General features: G+C 43.7%; 1 protein-coding gene across 5 annotated transcripts; it reads left to right on the top strand.

The window, feature by feature from the left end:
* The first annotated feature begins 286 nt into the window (after positions 1–286).
* On the top strand, positions 287–22,901 carry HP1BP3 (heterochromatin protein 1 binding protein 3). 5 transcript variants are annotated; one of them, XM_075027667.1, is made up of 13 exons: positions 287–358; positions 8,893–9,092; positions 9,527–9,629; positions 11,078–11,228; positions 11,578–11,737; positions 12,796–12,939; positions 13,493–13,573; positions 15,198–15,352; positions 16,102–16,192; positions 16,887–17,046; positions 19,673–19,784; positions 20,782–20,919; positions 21,703–22,901. In XM_075027667.1, exons 2-13 carry the CDS (start codon positions 8,997–8,999, stop codon positions 21,986–21,988), a joined length of 1,677 nt encoding a protein of 558 aa, XP_074883768.1. In that variant the 5' UTR covers positions 287–358; positions 8,893–8,996; the 3' UTR covers positions 21,989–22,901. The 5 variants fall into 5 exon arrangements, with proteins under 5 accessions (XP_074883768.1, XP_074883772.1, XP_074883769.1 ...); XM_075027668.1 differs by lacking the exon at positions 287–358 and adding an exon at positions 687–855; XM_075027670.1 differs by lacking the exon at positions 287–358 and adding an exon at positions 1,222–1,246.
* Positions 22,902–22,907: the final 6 nt, after the last annotated feature.

Below are 22,907 nucleotides of genomic sequence, written 5' to 3'. Positions count from 1 at the left end.
CCCCGCCGTTGTGTGTGCGGCGCGGGAGGGGCCCGGCGGGGCGGGACAGGACAGGACAGGACGGCGCCGCGCATGCGCCCGCGCCTTCCTCCCCCCCCCGCCCCCCCCGCGCGACGTGGAGGCGGAGGGGAAAGGGAGGAGGGCCGGCGTTCGAAAAATGCCCGCGGCCTCCTATTGGCCGGCGGCGCCGCCGCGGCCCGCCTCCCCCCCCCCCCCCCGCCGCGCACCGCGGCCACACCCCCCCCCGCTGTCCCGCCCCCGCCCCTTTGCCCCGGCCCCCCCTCGCCCCCCCCCCCCCGCCGGTTCCCCCGCCGCCGCCGCCATTAGAGGGGCCGCTTTGTGTCCGCTGGGCCTGCTGGTGAGTCTCCCCCCGCCCGCTCGCCCCCGGCGCCGTCGGCGGGGGTTGACGAGGGGGGGGCCGGGCCCGGTAGGCCGTGGGGTGAGGCGCGGGGGCGGCCTGGTGAAGCTGCCGGAGGGGCCTGGGAGCTCCCCTCAGAGCGCGCCCCCTCCCTGACAGGCCTCGGGGGGGGTGTCTCGTGACGAGTCGCGACACTCTGCGCGGACCGGGCTGCGGGGGGGGGGGGGGGGGGCTGTCGCGGTGGGCAGGGCGGCCTGCTTTCCACCACCAATCCCGCTCCCTCCCTTCTCCGGTCGTACCCGGAGAGGCCCGCGGTGCGCCGGGCTCGCCCCCGTCCAGGCCCAAGGAGGCGTCCCCGGCCCTCGGGTGTCGCCGGACCGGGGAGTTGCGGGTGCCGCGGCCGGGCCTTGGCCAGGTGCGGGTCCCTGACCCCTCGTCGTCTCTTGACAAAGGAGGTGCGGGCGTCAAAACCGCTTCTCCCGTCCCGCTGACACCTGGTAAACACCGGCGGGTGTGCCGTGGGTGGCGGGGGGGGGGGGGAGAAGGTCAGCGGCGGAAGGGGCTGATAGGGGTGCGACACAATAAAAATTGCTATTTATAAACTTAGGAAGTGTCTTAGCTCCCGCGGTAGGCTTCCCGCGTTTTGGTTGCTTGGTTGTGGTTGGTTTTTTTTTTTCCCTCCACAAACTCACTTCACCAAGGCCAGAGAGGTGCCGCCACTCGAGGAAAACTGCTGTCGGAGATTTCAGTGTGGCTCCACTTCCAAAAAGAAGCTCTTAATCCTTCTCAGTGCTGCTAGAGATGGATACAGGCCTAAGTTGCAAGACTACTAGGAGCTTCTGAGTTCCTCCCTGAGACTCTGTGGTGGTCACAGCCTGGTTAAAGAATGTTAGTTATCCTTCTCTCCTTATTGCATGTGCTTCTCCATAGAGAAGGCTGTTAAATTCCAGACTGGAAAGGGACTGTTCCAGAGGGGCTTCCATTCTGGGTTCAGAGCAGTAGTTCTGTTCTGGGTTTGTTATCCTTATTGCCACTCTGGACTGTGTTTTTTTGGTTAAAACCTTGCAAAGACTTAAGGACAGAAGGACCGGCATGCCAAAACCTCAGCTGATGTAAACTGGTGTAGCTCTTCCCAGGCTAGAGGGGCTCCACCAGCTTATGGTGTCCCAGGACAGCTCCAGACCTGTTCTGGGAGGCTGTTCAGACCAAATCCTTCCCACCTGTGTTCTATTTTCACAGTCAATAGTGTCTGCAAATCATGGGGTGCTGCTCAGCCTGTACTGCTGGAGAAGAAAAGTTAGATAATGTAGGGTTGTGGGTGTGTTTACTCCTTTTAAAGTGTAGCAGAGACTGACAGTTTGCTCGTGTCTGTGGTATTTCACAGGTTACTCTTTTCATGAGTCTTTCTTGGCCACTGGATTATTTGTGGGTTAACAAGCATGTCACTTCTTAGTTCTTATCAGGCCTTTTGAGTAATAGTTGCACTCTGATTTTTCCAACCATGTGACTTTTTGTTTGTTTGTTTTTACCATAAATAGTATTTTTAGCATCATCTTCAAGAAACAGTTGGCCAACATTCTTTGGCAAGCAGCTATCTTATTGAGGCGGGAAAGGTTCAGAAGTACTCATGTTTATAAACAACATCACACAGTTACGCTCCTCCACGAGGACAGTGCGTGTAGGGGGAATGAGAGGAGAGGAAGGTATCGCTGGTGAGTTTAGTTAAAGAGTGGAGATGTTTTGACGGACTGGGCATGAGAGCGCTTACTTTCCTCAGGAGGGACTTAGAGATTGGTGGATAGAGTGGAAAGTCCTTGGAAAGGAGAATGCATGGGGAAAAAAACCCTCCACATAACTTCTGTTGGGGGAAAGAACTTGGTGTATATGCCTTGAAAACATCTACTGGCTTTTGCAGCTTTTCTCCCCTTTACCTGCCTGTGCCTCCTAATTAATTAGCTCCTCAATGCATTGTGCACTTTCCTCAGGTAGTAGCTGCTTCAATTATTTTTGTTTTTAGAGTATCTTTTTCTTTTGTGTTTTCCCTTTCAACAGAAACTGATGTGTGAATCTCTTCTCAGTGTTTTGTTACAAGTGACCCAGGGTTCTCTGAGGATTTTCATTTCCATGAAGGGGAATAAAAGAAGTTTTACATTGATGGACTCTAATGTGAGGTGTGAGTAGATTTTGTATAGACTGCAAGGAAATCATAGTTTTTATCATGTATAGTTTTGTACTGTAGAAGAATAAGTGATGGCTGAATAAGTAATAGTTTGGGAGGAGGGTTTATATAGTGGTTTTAAATTTAATCCAAGAAAGGATGATATGGGCTATAAAAGGTTCATACCCTGGTATGTAATGTTAGCAGCCTGAATTTTCATTCAAGTGTCAGTGGTTTGTCAAAATTCATCATGTTGGATCCTGGAATTAAGGTATTTCATCCAAGGCTATGAAACTTTCAGCAGTGGATTTTCATGTTGGAGTAGTTGTAAGTTTGTGACCTAAACCTGTTCTAAACTTAAAGCTGAACCCTGTGCACTCTAATACAGGCTGTTTCATTCCTTAGCTGCTTGTGTCAGTGGCAGCTCATGGAGAATCTGGATCAAGGACCTTAATAGCCAAAAATTGTTCAAAACCTGTTGTCCCACAGAGGTTGTCACTGTCACAATCCTGAGCATCAGTGTGGAGAGGGATTATTTTTAGACAGCTATGCAAGCAGAAATTCTGATTCATATTAATCCCTTAGCTGAAGTTTTTGTGAGTTTCTAGGTATGATGGTGGCATAATTTAAGTTGCACACTACCTGGCTTTGGCTGTGTGTTTGGGGATGTGAAGAAAAACTCCTGGGTATAGGAAAAGAAGATAATCCAGGCCACAGAAGTGGTCTGCTGTTACTGTCTTCTGTATAGGTCAGAGATTGATCGAGAAAGAATCTGAAAACTGTAGTGGTTTTTATAGTGACCTGACATTCTTGGTGATGAAGAATAGTGGAGGTGAGGTATGGGTTGTTACTTGGATTTTAATAAACATCTGTTGAGATTGAGCTGACTTTGAGTTCAGGTATTATACTGTACCAGAGACGAGGCGCTGAGCTCAGTCCCAGGGCGGGAGGCAGAGCATCAATCTCACTGTAGTAATGTGCCTTTTTTTTTTTTTTTTTTTCTCCAGTGAAAGCAGCATTTGTGTGTGCAGAAGGGCAGTATTTAATCTTTGCTTTGCTCTGTAAAAGTCAGGATAGTCAAGGTGTAAGTCAGGTTGCATTTGCAGCATTTGGAGTCAGAGGTCCAAATTCAGTGCTACCCTGAAAAAAAAATGTATCTTTAGACTTAGAAAAAACTCGCCTTTGGGGCTCCGTGTGTAGGAATGCATGTGTTTGGAAACTAGAAGCGGGAAAGATTTTTGCTGTGTTCCCCTGAACCCTAACGTACTTGGGATTTGTTGTTCCCCTCCTTAATGCTGTATGGGGAAGGAGTGGATGGAAATAGAAACTGTAACAGTAGTCAAGCCGAAGAATTTCTTGCCTGGCAAGTGGTGAGCTATTGGATCTTTGTATTGGACCACTATTCTTCTTTAATTGAAACAAGATGGCTTATAATGCTTGTAGCAGCATGGGGCTCAGATAGCCTGTAACAGATCTCTGGTAGACTCAACTGCAAGAGAGTTGCAAATACAGCCCTTGTAGCTTAATCAGGAGGCACACGATTGAAAAGTCCGCTTAACTAGGACACCTCCCAGGAAATCAATGCGATGTGGTGGCTGTAAGGATTGGGACAAAGTTAGCAGAAAGTTTGTTGAGTGGCAGTAGAAGTGATGGGAATGGCAGTTGGGAAGTAATGCTCAGCCAGATGTGAAATGGGAGTGAGTTTCCGAGCACGTTGCCAAATAAGGATTAGAAGTGGGAACTAACTTGTATTCAGTAAGATATTTTATTCCTTTGCACGTTTTTAGGCTGTTTGAAATTACTTACTACTACTGGTCTGATTTAATCAAGACAACAGGCAGCTTGGTGAACTGCAAAAACAAAAGGGAGATTGGTAAACACTAGAACACCTTTGTGAAGCAGACTGTGACAGGCGACCAGCTGAGAACTTTTAATGCATAAATTTTGTAAAACACAAATTTGTATCAAAGGTGTTGCGGGTTGATATATTCTGTGACAATATAGATATTGAGAGGTTTGGTAAAGTATCTTCTACCTGAGCTGGATTTTTAGGGAAGAGCTTTGAGGGTTTCAGGGGGCCAGAAGTCTTGAAAAAGTTGGCCAACTTGCAATTTAGAAGGTAATATTTTGGCATGTTTGTTTTGGATTTCCATTTTTGCTTTGCGAAAATATTAACGTTTCCTGTGCTTTTTTTCTGCAGCTTCTGAGACATTTAAATGCTCTTCTGCTCAATTCAGCTTTAGAAAGTAGTAGATTATTGCACAATAATCAATAGCTTGTTCTTGAAATCCAGTTGCTTTGCTTTTTAAGCCTTTCTGGTAATAAAACAGTCATTCTTGCTTGTGTTGCTTGTAAGGTTAGCAGTTTTGTATCCCTTGACACCCTGGCTTCAAATCTGCAAGAACATAAAACTTTTCTCTAGCCCTTTTTGACCTGATTTCTAGACCCGCACCATGTACTGTATACCAAGTCATGCCTAAGAACACATCAATCACCAGTGTACGTGTCATGTAACAGTAAGTGGACACCCTTAACGGCACAGGATTTGATATGCTTTCTCATTTTTCCATTGCATATTTGTTTTCAGTCAGCTCGGCCTGTGCACCCTACCCCAAGTCCTTGTGACTTGGTATTTCTGCCAGCCTGACAATTGGCTTGCCATGTTTGAGACCTGGTTTTATCCTAAAGTATTTTCCCTTGAATGAGATTGAAGTCTGAGATAAGCTGGAAAATCTTATGGCAAGCAGAAATTCAAGGAGTCAGCCGAACTATGCCTCAGATTACTTTTTTTTTTTTACATGTTCTTGTTACACTGGTGGGGGGACTTCAGTCTTCTGACATATTATCCAAAATGTGTGTGTCTCACCTGAAGCCTCCCTTTATTTCTTTTTTTCCCTCCCTAACGCTATGCTGATAGCTTAGGAGGAAATTGGTATATTTTTTCATAATAGTTCACGTAAAGCTACCTGTACCCTTGACTGGATCTTCTATCAGTGGCCACTCCCTGAGCTGGGAGACTAGACACTATCAACCATTCCTGCTCATCTAGAAATCCAGAAAGTTGGGGCGTTTTATTGCTGATCAGCTCCTTGCTGGATTACCAGCTTTGAAATGACTAGTTCATGATAATTGAGGAGCCTGCAGTTCAAATGACCCATAGGAAAATGACTGTGAGTAGCTATATGAGGAGTTACTATCTGTACTTTCAAGCAACTTTTTGAAAAGGTTGGTGTCCAGATGTTTCTTTTGTGGCTGATGGGATTATTTTTTTCTGGCGGTCAATCAGGTTTAAGTGTACGTGACAGTTACCCAACAACCACCTTGAAAACCTGCATCCTCAGATGATGGCCTCTTCCCACTTTCTAAGCACAATATTTGTTTGTTTGACATTTGTGTAAATGCAAAATACAGTCATTACTTTCCAGTTGTTTGTTATTAAAAGTGATGCTTGCAATCATAGCTGTGGTACTCATTTAAAGATGTCTTAGTAGCTCATCCATGCAATAGGGTGTCCAGGTAACAGTTGTTTTGTGTGACTTGATTTTTCCATTAAATAAATCTACCATTTTCTATGGAGGGGGGAATGAGAGTTTTTCTGCACTGCTGTTGCAAAACCTTCTAGTCTTTTGGTTTATCTTTTGAGAATCAAAATTCAGCCCTGTTTGTAGTTGATGTTTCACACCCAGTCCAGAAAACTACTTGTGATCCCTTTGTGTGAAGAAATAGGCCAAGTAAGAGCAGTGCATGGGCTGTGATGCTTTCACAAGGTGGTGACTTTGCCCCTTGCAAATATCAAATATTGGTGCTTTGAAGTCAATAGGAGATTATCCTCCTGCCCCTTTGATTCCCATGGCCTTTTGAGCAGGAGATGATCTATGCATGGGAATACGGAGGGAATCAACAAGCTCCTGCTTGGGTCACTCTGAATTTCCGCTGGATGATGGCTTATTTGCGTGTGTTGTAGGCACTGAAGTTATGAATTGTGCTGTGTTAAGGTTCACACTTGAGAGCAAGAAGACTCGAGTAGTTTATACTGTGATCTAAACAAAGGGGTTTTTTAGAACTTGGGGAATTTTAAGTCAAAGTTGGGAGTACTGTGTTTTCATGCATGTGACATGCAGGTCACATAGTTTAAAAATAAATAAAAACCAGGACCAGGTCAGCCACAGTGTATGCTTCGATGTGTGTGTTAGTAATCCCAGGGAAAGCATTTTTTGTAGCCCCCAGCCAATTTCCCTGAGGATGGATCTGTAATTGGTTATTTTAGGACTCACTTCAAAATGCTGGCATTTTTTTTAGAGGGCTTCAGGCTATGCTTGCTAGAAAAAACATCTGATACTGAGCTGAAGCCTGGTGGAATTTTTAATTTTTTCCTCTTACTTTCCACACTTTGGGGAGGAAGGTCCCATAAAATAAGGGGGGGGGGGGGGGAAGTGCTGGGCCACGGTTCTTACGTTCTAATTGGCTATTAGTATTTTTTTCCCATCCTGAAATTTCATAAGAAAGCTTCATTCATCTCATTTATTTTGGTTTTGGCATGTAGTGTGATTTGATTTTTTTCTGTTTTGTCTCAGAAGAAAACATCTGGCACTGTTACGCTTGTTTGCTTTTACTGGTGCTGAGACAGGACTAGTTCACTGTCATTTTTCAGAATGACTGTTCAGTGTCATCAAAGGAGAAGTCTTAGATGTTGCAGAAGCGGATTGACTGCCTTTAGCTGTGAGAAGCACTGTGTTTTGAAGACGGCTGGCTAGATGAATGTCTTTTAGAGCATCTCCCATGGAAATGCTGCCTAGTGATGTGTCTAGTTCTCCTGAAATGAAAGTCTCTTGATTGGTTGTGCCATAGGTGTGTGCAGCTGACGTGACACTGCACCCACCTGCAGCAGCAGTGGAATTAGTTTATTAATTTACCGGTTTGTTATTTGGGGAGGAGATCTTGTAGGTACAATGATGTAGCCTCTTGCATCACCAGTCCTTGTGAACCATTGTATCTTAACGCACATTCCCCTCAGCTCTTCTTTCACTGCCGCTGGTTTCTGAATGGAAACTACTTAAACTGCTTGGAGGTTTAACAAAAGTGCTCCATGCAGATGACCTGGGTTTTGGTTTGCCTGGGAAAATAACTGAGGTAGAGAGAATCCCTCCGATCAGCTAGGAGTCCCCGCTGCTAAGTAATAAGAGAACTGTATTTTTGGGCAAGAATACAGAGTAATTGAGATGGTATTGATGTAGTACGGAGCATCCACCCCTGCAATGGAGAATGCAGTGCAAAGTGCTGAAACTGTGGTGAAAGTCATCTTGAAAACAGTGCCAGGAGTGATGTTAGGTCTCTGGTCAAGAGCAACACACTGAGGCTGGGGAAATACCTATTAAAAGTGAAAATTTATGGTAAGTGCCTGCCTTCTTATCTGAGCAAAAGAAAACATCCAGAATAGACAGAAATTGGGAGCATTTGGCTATTTCTCTCTAAGGAAGGGAAGAGGGCAGTCTGGAGCTTGATCTTTGGATGGAATGAGGAGAACGGGTCCAGCCGTGGTTTGCTAGAGGCGAGGCTTTGCTTCTGAGGTTTTTAAAGGGGGTGCTGAGAAGAGGAAGTGAATGAGCAAGTAAGCCCTCTGTTTTGCGACGGAAATAGTGGAGCTCCTCTCCTTAAGAGAGGCCGATGCAGGCAGATGGGCAACAAGTAAGAAAGGCTGTAGAAATGAAATGGTAGTCAGGGGTGAGACTTGATGGGGGTTAAACTAAGCTTAACCCATTCGGTACCCGTGACGGTGCATGTGTTTGGAGGAGAGTTTTGTAAAGCTTCAATTTTTTTGTAGATGGTATGGAGATTGCTGTTTTGATGGTTATTTTCTTCTTCAAGGAGTCCTTCAGTTCTATAAATTGCATGGGATTTAGTTTGGGGGGGGGGGCATGATTCGGGTCCCCAGCATATGTATTTTCTGCCTAACGGATTTAATGGTTTAATTCCTTAGGCTGATAGAAGCTGGATCAATGTGTCAGCTCCTGCTTTTACCCAAAGTCAGTGGCTGACTGCTTACCTCAATGCCTTACTTTAGGCACGGTGCAATGTCTGCTTTTCGTTAATGCCTTCTGTTAATTTAAAGAGCGTTTTTATTCTTTCAGATATGTTTTAATGGAGCAGGCTGCAGGTCTGGCTTACACCTTTACCATTTCTGCTACTTCCATAGCACTCAAGTTTGCTTACGTGTTTTAGCATCTTTGTTGAATGCAAGTGTTGACTGTCAGTTGTGTTAGTCATAAGCTGTAAGTCATTTATCCTTCTTTTCTTTTTAATCTTTAGTTTGTTAGATACATGGACATAGATGTTTTTGTTTTGTTAATTTTCACACCACATCTTTTCTGTACTTCAGGTTGACTCCTCACTGCACTGTGAAAACCATTAGGAAAAAGTCCTTGGGGTTAAAACCTGGGGCTCCACAGTGTTACCTGCACTTGGGGCTAGAAATTAATTTAAATGGCGACTGATCTGTCTGAAGCTGAACCCGTGCATCATAAGGCGCTTCCACTCTTAACGGGAGCTCAGCTGATCCACACGGACAAGTTAAGTGAGGTAGGGGCTGGCCCATTCTCCAAGCTTGCCCTTGGATCAGTCCTTGACTTCCAGTCCTGCTGAAGGTTACTTGGTACTCTTTCTCCCCTGCTTGTAGGAAACTCGATTGGGAGACTATTAAACCCTGTAGGCACTCTCCTTCCCCTTCCCTGCTTTCCCTGAGGTGTTGTATTTGTCAAAATCCTCAAATGCTCATCTCATTTAATTTGGAATTGAAAATAAATTATTTCTTTTATAAGTGTAAAATGTGAAACTATCCTCTCCTAGTATGCTTCAAAGAAGCTGGTTTGAGGGTTACTGTCTTTTAAAATTCTGAAAAATCCAAATGTAACCAGAATCTTTCTACATATGCTGCTTTGATTTACTTTAATCCCATTTTAAAAACTTTCTGGTTCTTTCCAGTATCTGTACTGATTTTTGTATACTTTTTATAGAAAGTTGAAGACGACACAATGCCGATCCGTCGCTCGGTGAATTCTTCTTCCCGGGAAACTCCTCCCAAAAGCAAACCTGCTGAAGGTGAAGAGGTCAAAGCGGGTACGGTAATAGTTCTGTAGTGGATTGTTAATGTATACCCAAACATAGGCTTGTGTTCTGAAACTCCTGAAAAAAACTTTCTGCCATGATTAAAATATTACTAATGCTTAGCTTCTTTTCACAGACTTTTCCTGGATTATTGGGAAGTTGTCTTTTGCAGCCACTCTTTTCACTCTGAACCCATTTGTTTTGTCCTTCATACCCTGTGGCAAAGCCTTGACACTCCAGACAGGAAAATATAACTAAATATAGACCCTTTTAAGCTTGCTATTCTTTGGAATAAAGGTAGAAATTGTGAAGTTTCAGTAGTGTCAGAAAGATGGCTTGAGATCAAAAGGTGGAGTTAATGAGTGGAAAAATAAAGTATTTACTTTTTTTTCTTTCTTTTCCTGAACAAAAGGGTTTTACCACAATGTGTCATAAAATCTAGTCCAATATTAATGTGTCTGGTTTTAGCAGCTTCACCTCAGTTTCTCAGAATGTGTCATTTCAGTATTACCTTTGGTTAGTTTCACTGATTTGTCCTCTTTGGTGTCACAAATAAATAAATTACATATGAAAGTAACTATTAATACACGGCATATTTTAAATGCATAATGCCTCTGTGGGAAAACTATGCACAGGAATGTAGCAGGAGTGCTTAATTAAGCTCCTTCTCAGAGATGGAGAACACGTCTACTGCATGGAACAGTCATGGTAGACAGTTCCTTACCCAAAAAGTGGGTAATGGCAGTTTATATGCATGTTATCTAGCAGGCAGCCCAGTCTCTAAGCTGTTCTCAGCTAAATATACTGGAGTTAATTTGCTTGGTAAGTTGATTTCTGACTGGATTTGATTCTGCTGATAGTCAAGTGCTTCTGCCAATGCATGTGCAGTCTAAAGCTTTGCAAAGTCTGGAAAAATGCGATTGAACGGTTAAAATCCTTCAGGTGCTGCAGCGTGTGGTGCAGAAACAGCAGTGTTTGAAAACAAGTTGGTCATAAACAAACTTACTTGTATGTACCTATCTAAATATCTTGTAGAGATGTATGTTTTTGCACCTCTCTGAGTTAAAAACACATTAACCTCAACCTTGCAGAAAATCTTAGTGTGTCATGGTACTGATTTCCTGCTCCCTTCCTCACCCAGGCTGCTCTGAGGGATGATTGCAGTAGTAACTTCTGGAATTAAGAGAAGACTGGGGGAATTAGTTCATTGTGAAAATGCTACATGATGTTGTTTGAAGTTATTCTGGCATTTGATGGCTGATTGCACCTTACTGAAACTCTTTTCAGAAGTTTTGTTCTCTTCTTAAGTTACATTGAAATCATCTCTTTAAATTAGAAAGAAGAAATTGCCTGGTGGGAAATAATTTTGGGGGTGTGTTCTTCAAGTCCCTCTCCCCCGCCTTCCTGAAGAATAGATGCTAGTTTTAGGCAGTAACTTCACGCATTTTCACATCTTTTAGATGCAGAAGTCACCTCTGAGGAATCTGCCTCTGTTGGAGAAGAACAAGAGAATGAAACCCGGCCTGCTGCATCTGGTGAAGCAGAACAGCCAAAGGAACCTGAGAATGAAGGGAAGGCGGAAACAAAGTCCTCAGAAGAAACCAAAAAGGAGTAAGGCTTGCTTAGTGCTGAATTCAGGGATTTGAGTAGGATTCTGAAGAAAGTCAGGTTCTAGAGATAGAAAAAGTGATGGGAGAGGTGGGGAAAATAGGATAGGCCCCTTAAAAAGGTGCTCATATTTGTAAGGAAGAAGCTACTAATCAAGTGTAGCTGCTGTTCTAGAACATGTGTGAGACTGAATATCAAGATAGGGTCTCTTTTTTCTAATAGAAACATCAAAATGTTCTTTAAATTATTTTCAGTGTCAGATGTTCTGGGGGTTTTTTTGTTGTTGTTGCTCTGCTTGTTGGCTTGTTTCACAGTGTCTTTTGTCTTACTATTGCTTTGTATTTTTCCTAAGCGAGAAGGATCAGTCTAAGGAAAAGGAGAAGAAGGTGAAAAAGACCATTCCTGCATGGGCTACTCTTTCTGCTAGCCAGCTAGCTAGAGCACAGAAGCAGACTCAGATGGCTGCCACCTCACGTCCCAAAATGGATGCTATTTTAACTGAGGCCATCAGGGTAAGCAGGAGACAAATGTCTCTCTTGTTCATCTGTCGCAAGGCAGAATAACTTGTATACCTAAAATCCACAATTTCAGCTTGCTGATGGTACAGATGATAGTGCTGTCTGTTAGCAGGAAACTTACTGTAAGACATGTATGCTTCTGCCTGGAAGCCCATGGAGCTGAAATGTGAGTCCATGATGATGATGAAGCCCCTATAGCTTATTTCTTTGTTTAGAATTTGTTTCCCTCCCTAGTTACATTATTAGAAATGGCTAGTATGACATAACTTCGTTGATTGCTGTCATCACTTAATTTAGTGTGCCTTCTAGCCATATTTAACTAGATTTACCTTGATTAATCCATCTCTTTGATACATGCTTTTTTCAGCATTAACTTATTCTAATCCAGGACAGATGGAGATACTGTAAACTAGTGTTCCAAAGTGGTGTTGGTCTTGGTTTACTGTATCCCTCCTGGTTGTAAGAAGATACCTGTGCTGCTCTCCCCTTGAGGCTTGGTTCATGCATGTTGCCTTCACAGGAGGCCTGGATTCCACCAGCCTTAATTGCAAGATGGCCTTTCCAGCTGCTATGTCTTCAAAATATGAACTTCAGCTTAGGTTTTTTACTGCTTTACTAATGCCAATCCTCCAACTACTTAAAAAAAAAAATAAAAAATTGGCAACTTGTTCTGACTTAATGATTACTCTATCTGACATTAGTAAAATGACTTACCAGTTGTGCATCATTGGTTTGCCAAAAAGTGACTGTATTTTGTAGTAGCATGTAGTGTTTATGCCATTACTTGTAAGTGCTTCAGAATACGGGAGTGGTTGATATGTGCTTGCTGTACTGCTTTGTGTTGTCTGCCCTTCAGCCACTCTAAGGGGAAAGTTAAGTATTTTGTTAAATAATATTTTATACTCTTGAGTCACTGTGGGGAAAAAGCCAGCCCTGGCATCCTGTGCTGATGTGCTGGCTTACATGCAGCAGTTCAATCTCTGTTCTTCCAGACCCACAGCAAGATAATTGCAGTGCAGGTGGTTTCTACTATCTTTTTGCTTCTGTTTCAGGCGTGCTTCCAAAAGAGTGGTGCATCGGTCGTTGCAATACGTAAATACATTATCCACAAATATCCTTCCCTAGAGCTTGAGAGGAGAGGCTATCTTTTAAAGCAAGCATTGAAAAGGGAGCTGGAGAGAGGAATCATTAGGCAGGTAAGAGTTGCTTTGTGGAGTAGCACTGGAGGTGATATTACTCAATTACATAGGAGTTTCTTAAACTCTCTTAGCAGGTCTGTGGGGTGGTCGTGTTCTCCCTCGTGGAGGTTAATCAACCTCTGTCTCTACTTTGTTAGATGCTGGCAGAATTTTGTTATTGTTCAGTCAATCAGATACTTTGCACGATTGTCTTTTGTGCAATTTATGACCGTTTCTTGGTGTTGTGTCATATAGCATTGCAGCAGCATGTGTTTTCAAACTGAGTCTAACAACATCACTTCTGCAGCAGCATGGGTTTTTTTTACCACTGTAATTTATGCCTGTGATATCTGTTAGGGTCTCCTGGTCAGGACAGCAGAGTATGTTGATAATGTCTGGCTGTGGTTTCTGATCCATGTCAGTGGGTTCAAATCAGACCTCTGCCATAACAGCCCATTGCCAGGGTGACAGTGCATTCAAATCTGCGTAATGATGTCGATTAGTCTCTTTCAGGCTGGTATTTTTCTGAGTTACTTTGTTAAAGACTGAAATGGACTTTCTTTTGAACTAGGTAAAGGGAAAGGGAGCTTCTGGGAGCTTTGTAGTGGTGTCTAATGCAGGAAAAACTGTTCCAAAAGCCAGAGACAGAAAGGTAAGATGGATCATTTTAAACAATACTTTAAAAAAATCTTGCCCTGAAACACATGTATATAATGAAATGCAGCCTAACCCCAACCCAAACAGTATTCTTCTCCTTGCTGTACTTTTCCTCCCCAAGTACAATAATTAAAACACCCGTTCCACTAAAATCAGAATCAGAAAGTTAGTATGCGAAATTAAAACCAAGTAGATCAATAAAAATCTTAGTTTTAAAATGTTTACATTAAACCCCTAGGCTTTGGTTCAGAGGCAGAAAGCTGAATAACCATGAAGCTCCTCTTCTGTCTTTACCTGGTAGAGAGAGATGCCTCTCAGGTATTGTAAGAGAGCCTTATGCTACTGCTGTTTCTATCTGTTGCATGGATAAATGGAAGACTTCAGTCTTCAGGACTGTCAGATGAACATTTTTCCATCAGCGTGAGGGCAGAGGGAGGAAGACGAAAATATTCTAAGGCTTCTGGAAGAAGGCTCCTAATGTTAGGTGTATATTGTTCTGAGGTAGTAAAATGTGATGTGGGTTTTTTGAGCCTAGTCCTCACAATTAGTCATGGTTCCAGCACCGCTGTTCTCCGCTCCCTGCTATGCTGGATGTATGAAACACATTTCTAACACTGCAGTTACGAAAGGCTTAGCTGGAATTGCCAATGCCCTTGCGGCTTAGACGGGTGAACCTAGAGAGTATTGTAACATCTTGGTGCTTATCTCTTGGCTACTGGGGAACCAAAAGCCCTAAAACTGAGGGAACCAGTGACACACTTGGTACTAGGGCACTGAAGGAAACTAACTGCAGCGTAACTTCTTTTTAAATAGAGTTCACTGGCTCCACGAGAAGTTTGAGCAAGGCACCTGATAACTGCTAACACATCACTTTTCTTGTCTGCAGCGTATCGGTGTCTGTGTTCCTAGTTACTTTCTCTGTGTTGCAGCAAAACAAATAGCTTTGCTTTTGTTTTCTGTGAATTCAGCTAGCAGTCTAGCAGCTGTCTGAGTGAGTGGCACCCTCACTTGCTTGACTGTTTGCAAAGCTGCTGTTAAGCATCAAAATCATTAAGCTTCAGCACATTTCCCCACTGTCTTTTCTGTATAAAGAACAGACCATTTTTTTCTTGGTCATCCCCTCCTCACAGTAACAAAGGGATGGAGGAAAATTCAGAAGGGAGTGTTGGCTTCAATCAAGATTTCATACTGTCATCTGAAAAAAAAATGCACTCCTGTTTAGCTGTTCATTTTTGGGAGATTTGAACAGGTTTTGCCTTTGCTGGTTTTTAAGTTTCATGTCAGCATGTATCATGTTCACCTGTCTCATTGAAGGGTAGCAGAGGAAAGTGTCTGTAGGAAGAGGAAGGAAACTATTAAAAATACAGAAGTTGTTACATACTCAGCAATTTATATTTGTAAAACTTTCCTAAGACTCCTATGAAAATTCCAGCCAAATTTGCTCAATTTTGCTTAAGCTGCTAAACTTTTTAAATTGTTAATTTAATGAGCTGCCTTACAGAACTTGGTTTGCCAGACCTGTGCCCACTGTCAGGAGCACTTCTCCCACCTGTGCATTGCTGGTTCAGAAAACCCAGAGTTTTAGGCCCCACTGATGCATAAAAGTATGTGTATTTCAGAAAAGCACTTCCACTTCGACTGCAGAGCAACAAGTCAAGCTGGAAGATATCCTGCCGCTGGCTTTCACCCGCCTTTGTGAGCCGAAGGAAGCTTCTTACAGCCTGATCAAGAAATATGTGTCTCAGTATTACCCCAAACTCAAAGTAGATATAAGGTAAGTGCAGGAGTACACTTTTGCAATCCAAGATGCAGAGGAGCAGTGAAATGTAGCCTTTCTCTGGCTTTGCCTCACTTCACTGTCATTCAGTTCAGTATTTCAGCAGGCAGCAGACAGGTGGTGCTCTGCATTGTAGAACCCTGCAGGAAAGCTTGAAGAAAAGCTGTGCCTTTTTCTGCATCACTCCACACCCCATCTTTGTTCCTGACACCGACATCAGCATTGCTCTACACACCTCCGCCCTTAACCAAAACCAGATCCCTTTAGCTGTGTGGATGTGAAGGCCTCTCCTTGGGATCTTGTCCTACTTGGTTCTGTAATCTTTAAGTTGGCCCATAAGGAGTGGGTCAAGGCTTGGGGAGGAAGCAAATCTAGGAAAACCCTGTGCATCACCTCTTACAGGGGCTTGTCCTCAGTCTCTTGTTTGTCTGTGAGCCAACTAACTCATTGCCCTCCAGGTCTAAACGTGCTTTTCAAAATGAGTAGATCCTTCCGAGTGAAGCTTGTCCATTTCTGGATATGCGGTGACACCAAGACAGTGTGTTGCAGTTGAATTTCCACTAATGTACATTGTTCTTCTCATGTAATCAGCACTTGCTGACAGATCTCCATTTAAAATGTCTGTATGTAGGCAGATACCACTTGTAAGTACTGCTCTGCTCTCACTCTATATAAAGCGTTGTTTCTCTGTTTGTTTTTTAGGCTGTCAGTGTGTGTCAGTAAAGCTTTATCCTCCTGTATTTCAGACCCCAGCTGTTGAAGAATGCCCTGCAGAGAGCTGTAGAGAAGGGCCAGTTAGAGCAGATCACAGGGAAGGGAGCATCTGGGACATTCCAGGTCAGAGCCAGAGTTCATCTTGTTCTGTTGACTGTACTGACCACAAGCCTTGGATATAAGTTAATGTGCCCGTTCCCCCCTCTCCCCCCCAGTTTTATTGGGTACACCTTTCTTTAGCAGCCTGTCATATTCGGGAGTTGTGAAACTATGAAGCAGTAGGACTCTTATTCTCCTCTTGGTCTACATTTCTGGAGCAGATCCCCCTGCCTTCCTTGCTTAGCATGCTCCACACACTGCTTCAGCTCTGACTCACTAGCACAGTAGGGGAGATGGTGGGGTAAGCTTTCCTTTCCATCACTAATTGTAAGTGCAGTAGGTACCCCAGATGCCTGCAATGTCTTTTTCTCATGTCTATGCCATAGAAGTCTCTTGGGTACATTTGGTATGTGGGATGGAGGAAGATCTGATTTATTTCCTTCCCCAAGTGATAGGCCCTTAGATTGCCACATCCTCGCAGTGTATTTGGGGACTAGGACAATGTGTTACTGATAAAAAAGCCCTCCAGGCCAGTTGACTGAATAGGCCTGTCCTCCCAATTAAAGCTGGGAGAGCAGCGTTCCCTGTGCAGTGTTTTAATATAAAACGTATCTGTGCTAATGCAGGAGCGCCGACCCACCTGGTGCAGAGGAGCTTGTCCTGACCTGGTTTGGGAGAATTTTGTCTTGATGCTTTTCTCTTCCTCCTTGGAAAATAGCTGAAGAAATCAGGGGAGAAGCCCCTGCTGGGTGGGACTCTGATGGAAGATGCCATCCTGTCTGCTATTGCGGCCATGAACGAACCGAAGACCTGCTCCACCACAGCGCTGAAGAAGTATATCCTGGAAAACCACCCAGGGACCAACTCCAACTTCCAGGGTAAAGTACTGATCAGTGTAATGCTTCTCTTTTACATGCTGAAAGAGAGTCCTGCAGCTGCAGATGTGTCTGTGCAGCACCTTTAAACTATTCCGTTGAGCTTGCTGGGGAACTGACAGCTGCTCGGCTCTTTGTGCTGCAACGATGCTCAGTGTTTTTAATTCCCATTAGTTCTTTTCAAGCCTGACAAAGGCTGGTTTCTGAGACATAATGCATGTTTCTCTTGTCTATAGCACGTTCCCAGGAAGGGGGAATAGTATTCAAGTACTTTATTGTTCTTAAATCACCAAGTTGATTTAATCTTTTTCTCTCTATTTTGAAAGGCTACAGCTTGGCATAAATGCAGTTGCTAGTTGCTTTTTATTTAGAGAAGTTGCATAGTCTAACTTTTAAAAAAATTCACAAGCATCCCTCTTACAGATTTGTTTGAGGTCCTTCTTTGGCTCTGATTTTTAAAAGGTCAAGCAAGTGAGGAGAGAAATCCTGCTGTATTTGGGAAGGGATTTGGCATGTCTTTGTTCCCAGGAATGACACTAATGTCTGTTTTGACTTTTGCATTAGCAGAAGCTATACTAACAGAGATTTTACAGCAGGTCTTCTAATGGTTTATTTGCATTATTTGGTCTGAGCCCCGATGCAGTTGTTTAACCAAGGCTGGAGATTATTTGAAGCAGGATGAGCTTGCAGCAGTCACTACTAGAGTCAGACCTAAAAGTAGATCGGTTTCGTACTGTGGTGTCACAGTGCTGGTGCCATTCCTCAGGACATGGGGCTGGAGAGGAGATTGCTGATCCCGCACTCTTCACCTGGAGCTGAAGCACGGCATCAGCACGGCTGTTTGATGCAGAACTTACCGACTTAGAGAGGAGCACAGGTTCCCTCGCGGCAGTGTGGGCTAAATAAGTTGCCTGAGGCCTTCTGCCAATTAGAGACTGATGCCAAGTGTGACTTCTTAATCTTGGGGCAGGGAAAAGAGTTTCCAGGCTTACTAAGCCCTTGCATGATTTATTTTCAGGACCATTGGAAATTTCCCTGGTCCTTAGAGGCCTGTGTTTAGCCAGCCTCCAGTGCTTGTCAGTCTTGCAAGTCGGGTAAGGAAATTTCAGCTTGCAATCTGTTGTTTTCTTTCTCCTTCCATTACATAAAAGGAATTTTGATGATCTCTGCTCTGTTTTAAGAGCAACCAGAGGAAGATCTGGTGAGATGTAAAAGCAGGCGGGTAACACACTGCAGAGCCAGTGCTCTGCACTCCTCCCCATTTTATACCCCATACTTTGTAAGTGGACTCGACTGGAGCCAAATCCTTTACATGCTGCTGTTGATCTTTCATACCCAGAGTAAAAACAGCCTTATGTTTTATGTGTTTCTCCTGTTTATAAAAGCGTGGGGTTTTTAAAGACTTCTTGAACTGTGACGATCCTAATGTTGCAACACAAGTATTTTAATGGATACAATCAACTCAATTAGCTATGCAATCTCCTCCAGTGCTGTACAAAGTAAAACATTTCAGCAGAGGTTGCCTGCAAGCTGGTGAAGATGTGGCACTGTCCCAGATGATTCTCTTGCTGTGAAATGTCATTTCTTGATAAAAGGTCATTTCAGGAGTGTTGAATAAATGATTGGAGTGAATATCTCTGCATTAATTGTACAGAACAGATTCAGATGACGGTTCAGCCAGCACGTTTCTTTGTATTTTTCTCTTTCCATTTCTCAAGTGAACCTCTTTGGAATGTGCTTTAGGGCAGACCTTGCTTTTCCTTTGGTTTGGGGGGAGCTAAATATGTAAATAGTGTTTCTAATTCAAGCTGAAAATGGTTTTGAACTGACTAAACAACTTCAGCCCTTTGCCAGAGACAAAGATCCCCTGTACTTGCGCAGTTTCAGTTACAATTCTTACACAGTGCACAATGGAACAGAGGACTGGAATAAAAAGTGCATTTGTCATATTTCTAGACCAAATATTTTCCCTTTAAAAAAAAACAAACAAAACCAGAATGGGGAAAGATGCACTACATATGAAATTTAGAACATGAGGAGGGCACAAACAGGGTAAAGACTTGGTTTTTTGAAACACTTTGGATAATAGGCTGAAAAAAAGCTGAGACTTGGGTTAAATTTGGACAGAAGTAGTTACGTGGTGCTGTTCAATGCATTTATAAAGGAGGATCCCTTGATCGTGACATCAAAACTATGCACTGTTCTTGACTTCTTCCTTTGGAGAATTTAAAGCCACACTTGCTAAGTGTGCAGGAACAAACACTTGTATCTTGCTTGAATCTTCCTGGAGATTAACTGTGAGAAGATTTCCCTTTAAATTAAAGACATACTAAAGCTTCTAAATACAGTGGTCTAGCTGGGTCCCACATGCAGCAGCTGGTCTTTGCTGAGTGCAGAAAGAAGCATGTGATGGTGTCTTCATGACCCTCGGGTCTCCAGTGCTGTTTTGTTCCTCTGCAGGTGTCCTGGGCAAAGGAGACTTCATCTTGACTCTCCATCTCTGATTTCAGAGGGCACTGCAGAGAGCAGTAAGGTTAGACAAGTGGATAAAGATAGTAACGCAACCCTTCTCTGATATTTTTTTTCCCTCTTTTTTCTTCCCCCCTCCCCCCCCCCCCCCCCCCCCCAGTCCATCTACTGAAGAGAACCCTGCAGAAATGTGAGAAGAATGGCTGGATGGAACAAATTTCTGGAAAGGGCTTCAGTGGAACCTTTCAGCTTTGCTTCCCTTATTATCCTAGGTAAAGAGCTTGGCTGTAAACGATGTTCAGGATAAGTGTCACATAGGTCAGCCAGAGAGCAGTGCTGAAGTTCATAGGCTGACCTCCTATTTACAGGGAAGTTTGTGGAGAGTTTAATAACTGATGAACCGCAATGTTGTCACCCGTACTCTAGATAATGACATTACTTGGATGTCTGACTGACTGGACATAAAGCTGACTTCATTAGCAAGGGAAACTTTTAAGGGTAATAAAAATATTGGGCTCCATATTCTCAGGTGTAGTCATGATGCACTTTTTTTTTTTTTTTTTCAGAATGGGGGCTATTTAAGTGTTCCCATGCTAAAACAAATTCGCATGAGCAGGTAGTGTGGTGGTGTTCTTAATGCAAGGATACTCATAATGAGTAGGACTCAACTGTTTGCCTTTCTTAATGCCGATGTGGAGGAGAGGTGGGAGGAGGGAAGATGACCTAGATTAGCTACTGTGAGACTAAACCAGCCTTTCTTCTCCTGCTGTGAGTGTATATTGTATTGTGCTGGGCCATGTGGAGCCCAGGGATGGTGACTTGGTGTCCCACAAAGAGCCAAATGGCAGCAATAGTCATTAAAGTCTCTGCTCCCCACCTTCTTTTATTGCATACGTACAAAGTCCTCAGCAGCTTCAGCCTGCGTTCAGAGTCCCTGAAGTCTGATCTTGTCCCTTTGTTGTCTGCCTTCCTGTGTTGCACAGAAGGAGCAACGGGGAAGAGAACCAGAGAAAAGGCAGCTTAGGGCTAGGACGTTCCTGGTGACTTACAAGCCATCACACTTCTGCCATTGCAGAGACTAAATAACATTGGTTTCAGATAGCAGCAAACACAGAAGTCTTGGGGGTGTTTCTGGGTTAGGCTCAAAGCTGTAACCTTACAGGAGGGTGGGCAGCAGTGCCTGCTGAGAGCCAGGGTTACCCAAGGCTTGCCGACCCTGGAATTGTATTCCTAGAAGTAAGTCATGCTCTGACAAGAGCCCTTTTGTAGCCCAGATGTGCTCTACCCAGAGAAGCAGCAGGATGAGGACTCTGAGGAATCTGATGAGGAAGAAGAGGAGGAATCTGAGGAGGAAGAAGAATCTGAAGAGGAAGAGTCTGAGGAGGAAGAGCCACCACCAAAGAAGAGGTATGGCAGCACGAGAGATAAATGGGCTCCTTCAGATGAAATAAAGTGACTGTCACAGCTGTAGAGTGCATAGGTTTCTCTCTTGGTGTGGTTGTTTATCCACAAGGCTGTTGCTCAGAGCTGTTGGAAGAAGAACTTCCTAATTATGCCTTGCTCCAGAGATAAGGATCTCCTCCATTCCATAATTTGAAGCTTACCTCTTTTTTTCCTCCAGATGAGAAGAGAGCCTGTATTTATTCTTTGTATTGTCTTTAGTCTCCTAAAGTCGCCTTTTGTGCTTTACAAAAGTGTGATGTTTCATATGGGACTTTTTGTATTTATTGTTTCCTTAAGAAAACTTTTCCCTACAGTATTATTTGCAGTTCTATAGCCAGATATGAAACCTGCCTTACTCAGAATGTGGGTTTAAGATAAGTGTTGTTCATTAAGTAATAAAATTCCATTTAGAGAGGAGAGATAGTGCTTAGGTCTCTTAATTGTTCTGACAATTGACTTTGATTCATTGGCATTATTTGTATGTTTATATGTCTAACAAAGGAGTTCAAAACCTCCCTGGCATAGCACTGTGGGGATTGAGAAGTGCTTAGCGTGGCAAGATCCACCAGAGGAGTTCTTGCTCTTTGGGATTTAGCTAATGAAATATACTGCTGCATAAAGAAACATCCGTGGTAAAGAACAAGGATGCCAAGATCTGTTTCGTTTATGCAAATTGATGACAGCAGCTCTGCTCTGGGTAGCATTTGCGCCTCCACTGAGATCTTGTGCTGTCTCTCTTTCTGACAGGATGCAGAAGAGACCACCTCCAAAATCACGGAGCAGGGCCCCTGCAATGAAGCGAAGAGAGTCCAAACCCAAGCCAAGAAAAACCCCCGCAGCCCACCGGGGGAAAGCAAAGCCCCCTCCCAAGGTTAAAACCCCTGCTAAGAAAGCCAAACCAGCAGCCCCAGCCATCAAGAAACCCTCTGGTGGCAGCTCTTCCAAGAAACCAGCAGCCAGCGGGAGGAAGGAAGTGAAACCTTCCGCCAAGGGCAAATCCACCATGAGGAAATCTCTCCGGGCAAAAAAGTAAAATTTTTCCACTGTCAGGGAATCCCATGGTCAAATCCACAATCTTGTTTTATAAGTCAACGTGCATTTGTATTTTAGTTCTGATGCTTAAACACTTCTTTAATTTTTATTATTTTTTTTCTTGAATGATGGGGAAAAAGCTGAAAACTAAATCAAACCAACCCGAGCATTTGTTAGATCTTAATGCTGTGCCTCATGCCTGCCCCTCCCCCTGGAACAAGTCATCTTTAGTTTCTGCAATAATTTTAGGACTTTTCTAGGACATATATAATCTGTACATTTTACGGTGTTCCTCTTGGGTTTGGGGGGGAGGGTTGGCTTTTAAAAATTCTTCAAAGAAGATCTTTATATCTTTAGACAGCAGGAACAGGATGATTGGGGGAATGTGATTCTTAATGAGAAGGTACAACGGCAGAAGAGTCCTTCCTAGATCCCCTGCATGATGAGGTCCTTAACGCTTCTGTGAAGAAGCAGTGTATATACAACACTTGCACTGAGTCCTGGAGGTGCTTCTTTCTGTTCGGCCGTTAGAGCGACAGGCTGAGGAGGCGGTGCATTCGGCTCCTTCAGACCAACAAGGTTTGTTTGACGGTGAGTCAGATCTTCAGTAAACGGAGGCTGCAGCGTCTACTGATCGTCTGATGCCAGAGGGGCTCCAGAAGGGGTAGTTCTCAGTTAGGCGGGTGATTTGAATTAGTGTTTCCATGCCACATCTGTTACCTTAAAACCAAAATATATAAAAGTCTTCTTGAATCCAACTTTCAAATGTTTTTAAGAGATGAAGAGCCTGAGTTTTGTCACCTCTTGTTTACCCTTTTTTAAAGAAAAGTTGGAGAGCTATACAATTGCTAATGTAGAGATGTTGATAAGTGAAGAACATGCAGTTTGCTAAAATAAAATGAAACTAGATTCCAGGCTTG

The sequence above is a fragment of the Buteo buteo genome, chromosome 5 (assembly GCF_964188355.1).
Source record: "Buteo buteo chromosome 5, bButBut1.hap1.1, whole genome shotgun sequence".
In the NCBI taxonomy this organism is placed as follows: domain Eukaryota; kingdom Metazoa; phylum Chordata; class Aves; order Accipitriformes; family Accipitridae; genus Buteo; species Buteo buteo.
Note: the sequence above shows the minus strand (reverse complement) of the source record. Positions and strands in the feature narration are given on the sequence as shown.

Coding starts and splice junctions, on each gene's coding strand:
- HP1BP3 (XM_075027667.1), top strand. CDS start 8,997: ATGGCGACTGATCTGTCTGAAGCTGAACCCGTGCATCATAAGGCGCTT. Junction 13,574..15,197: donor CAAAAGCCAGAGACAGAAAG/GTAAGATGGATC, acceptor TGTGTATTTCAG/AAAAGCACTTCCACTTCGAC. Junction 20,920..21,702: donor GAGCCACCACCAAAGAAGAG/GTATGGCAGCAC, acceptor TCTTTCTGACAG/GATGCAGAAGAGACCACCTC.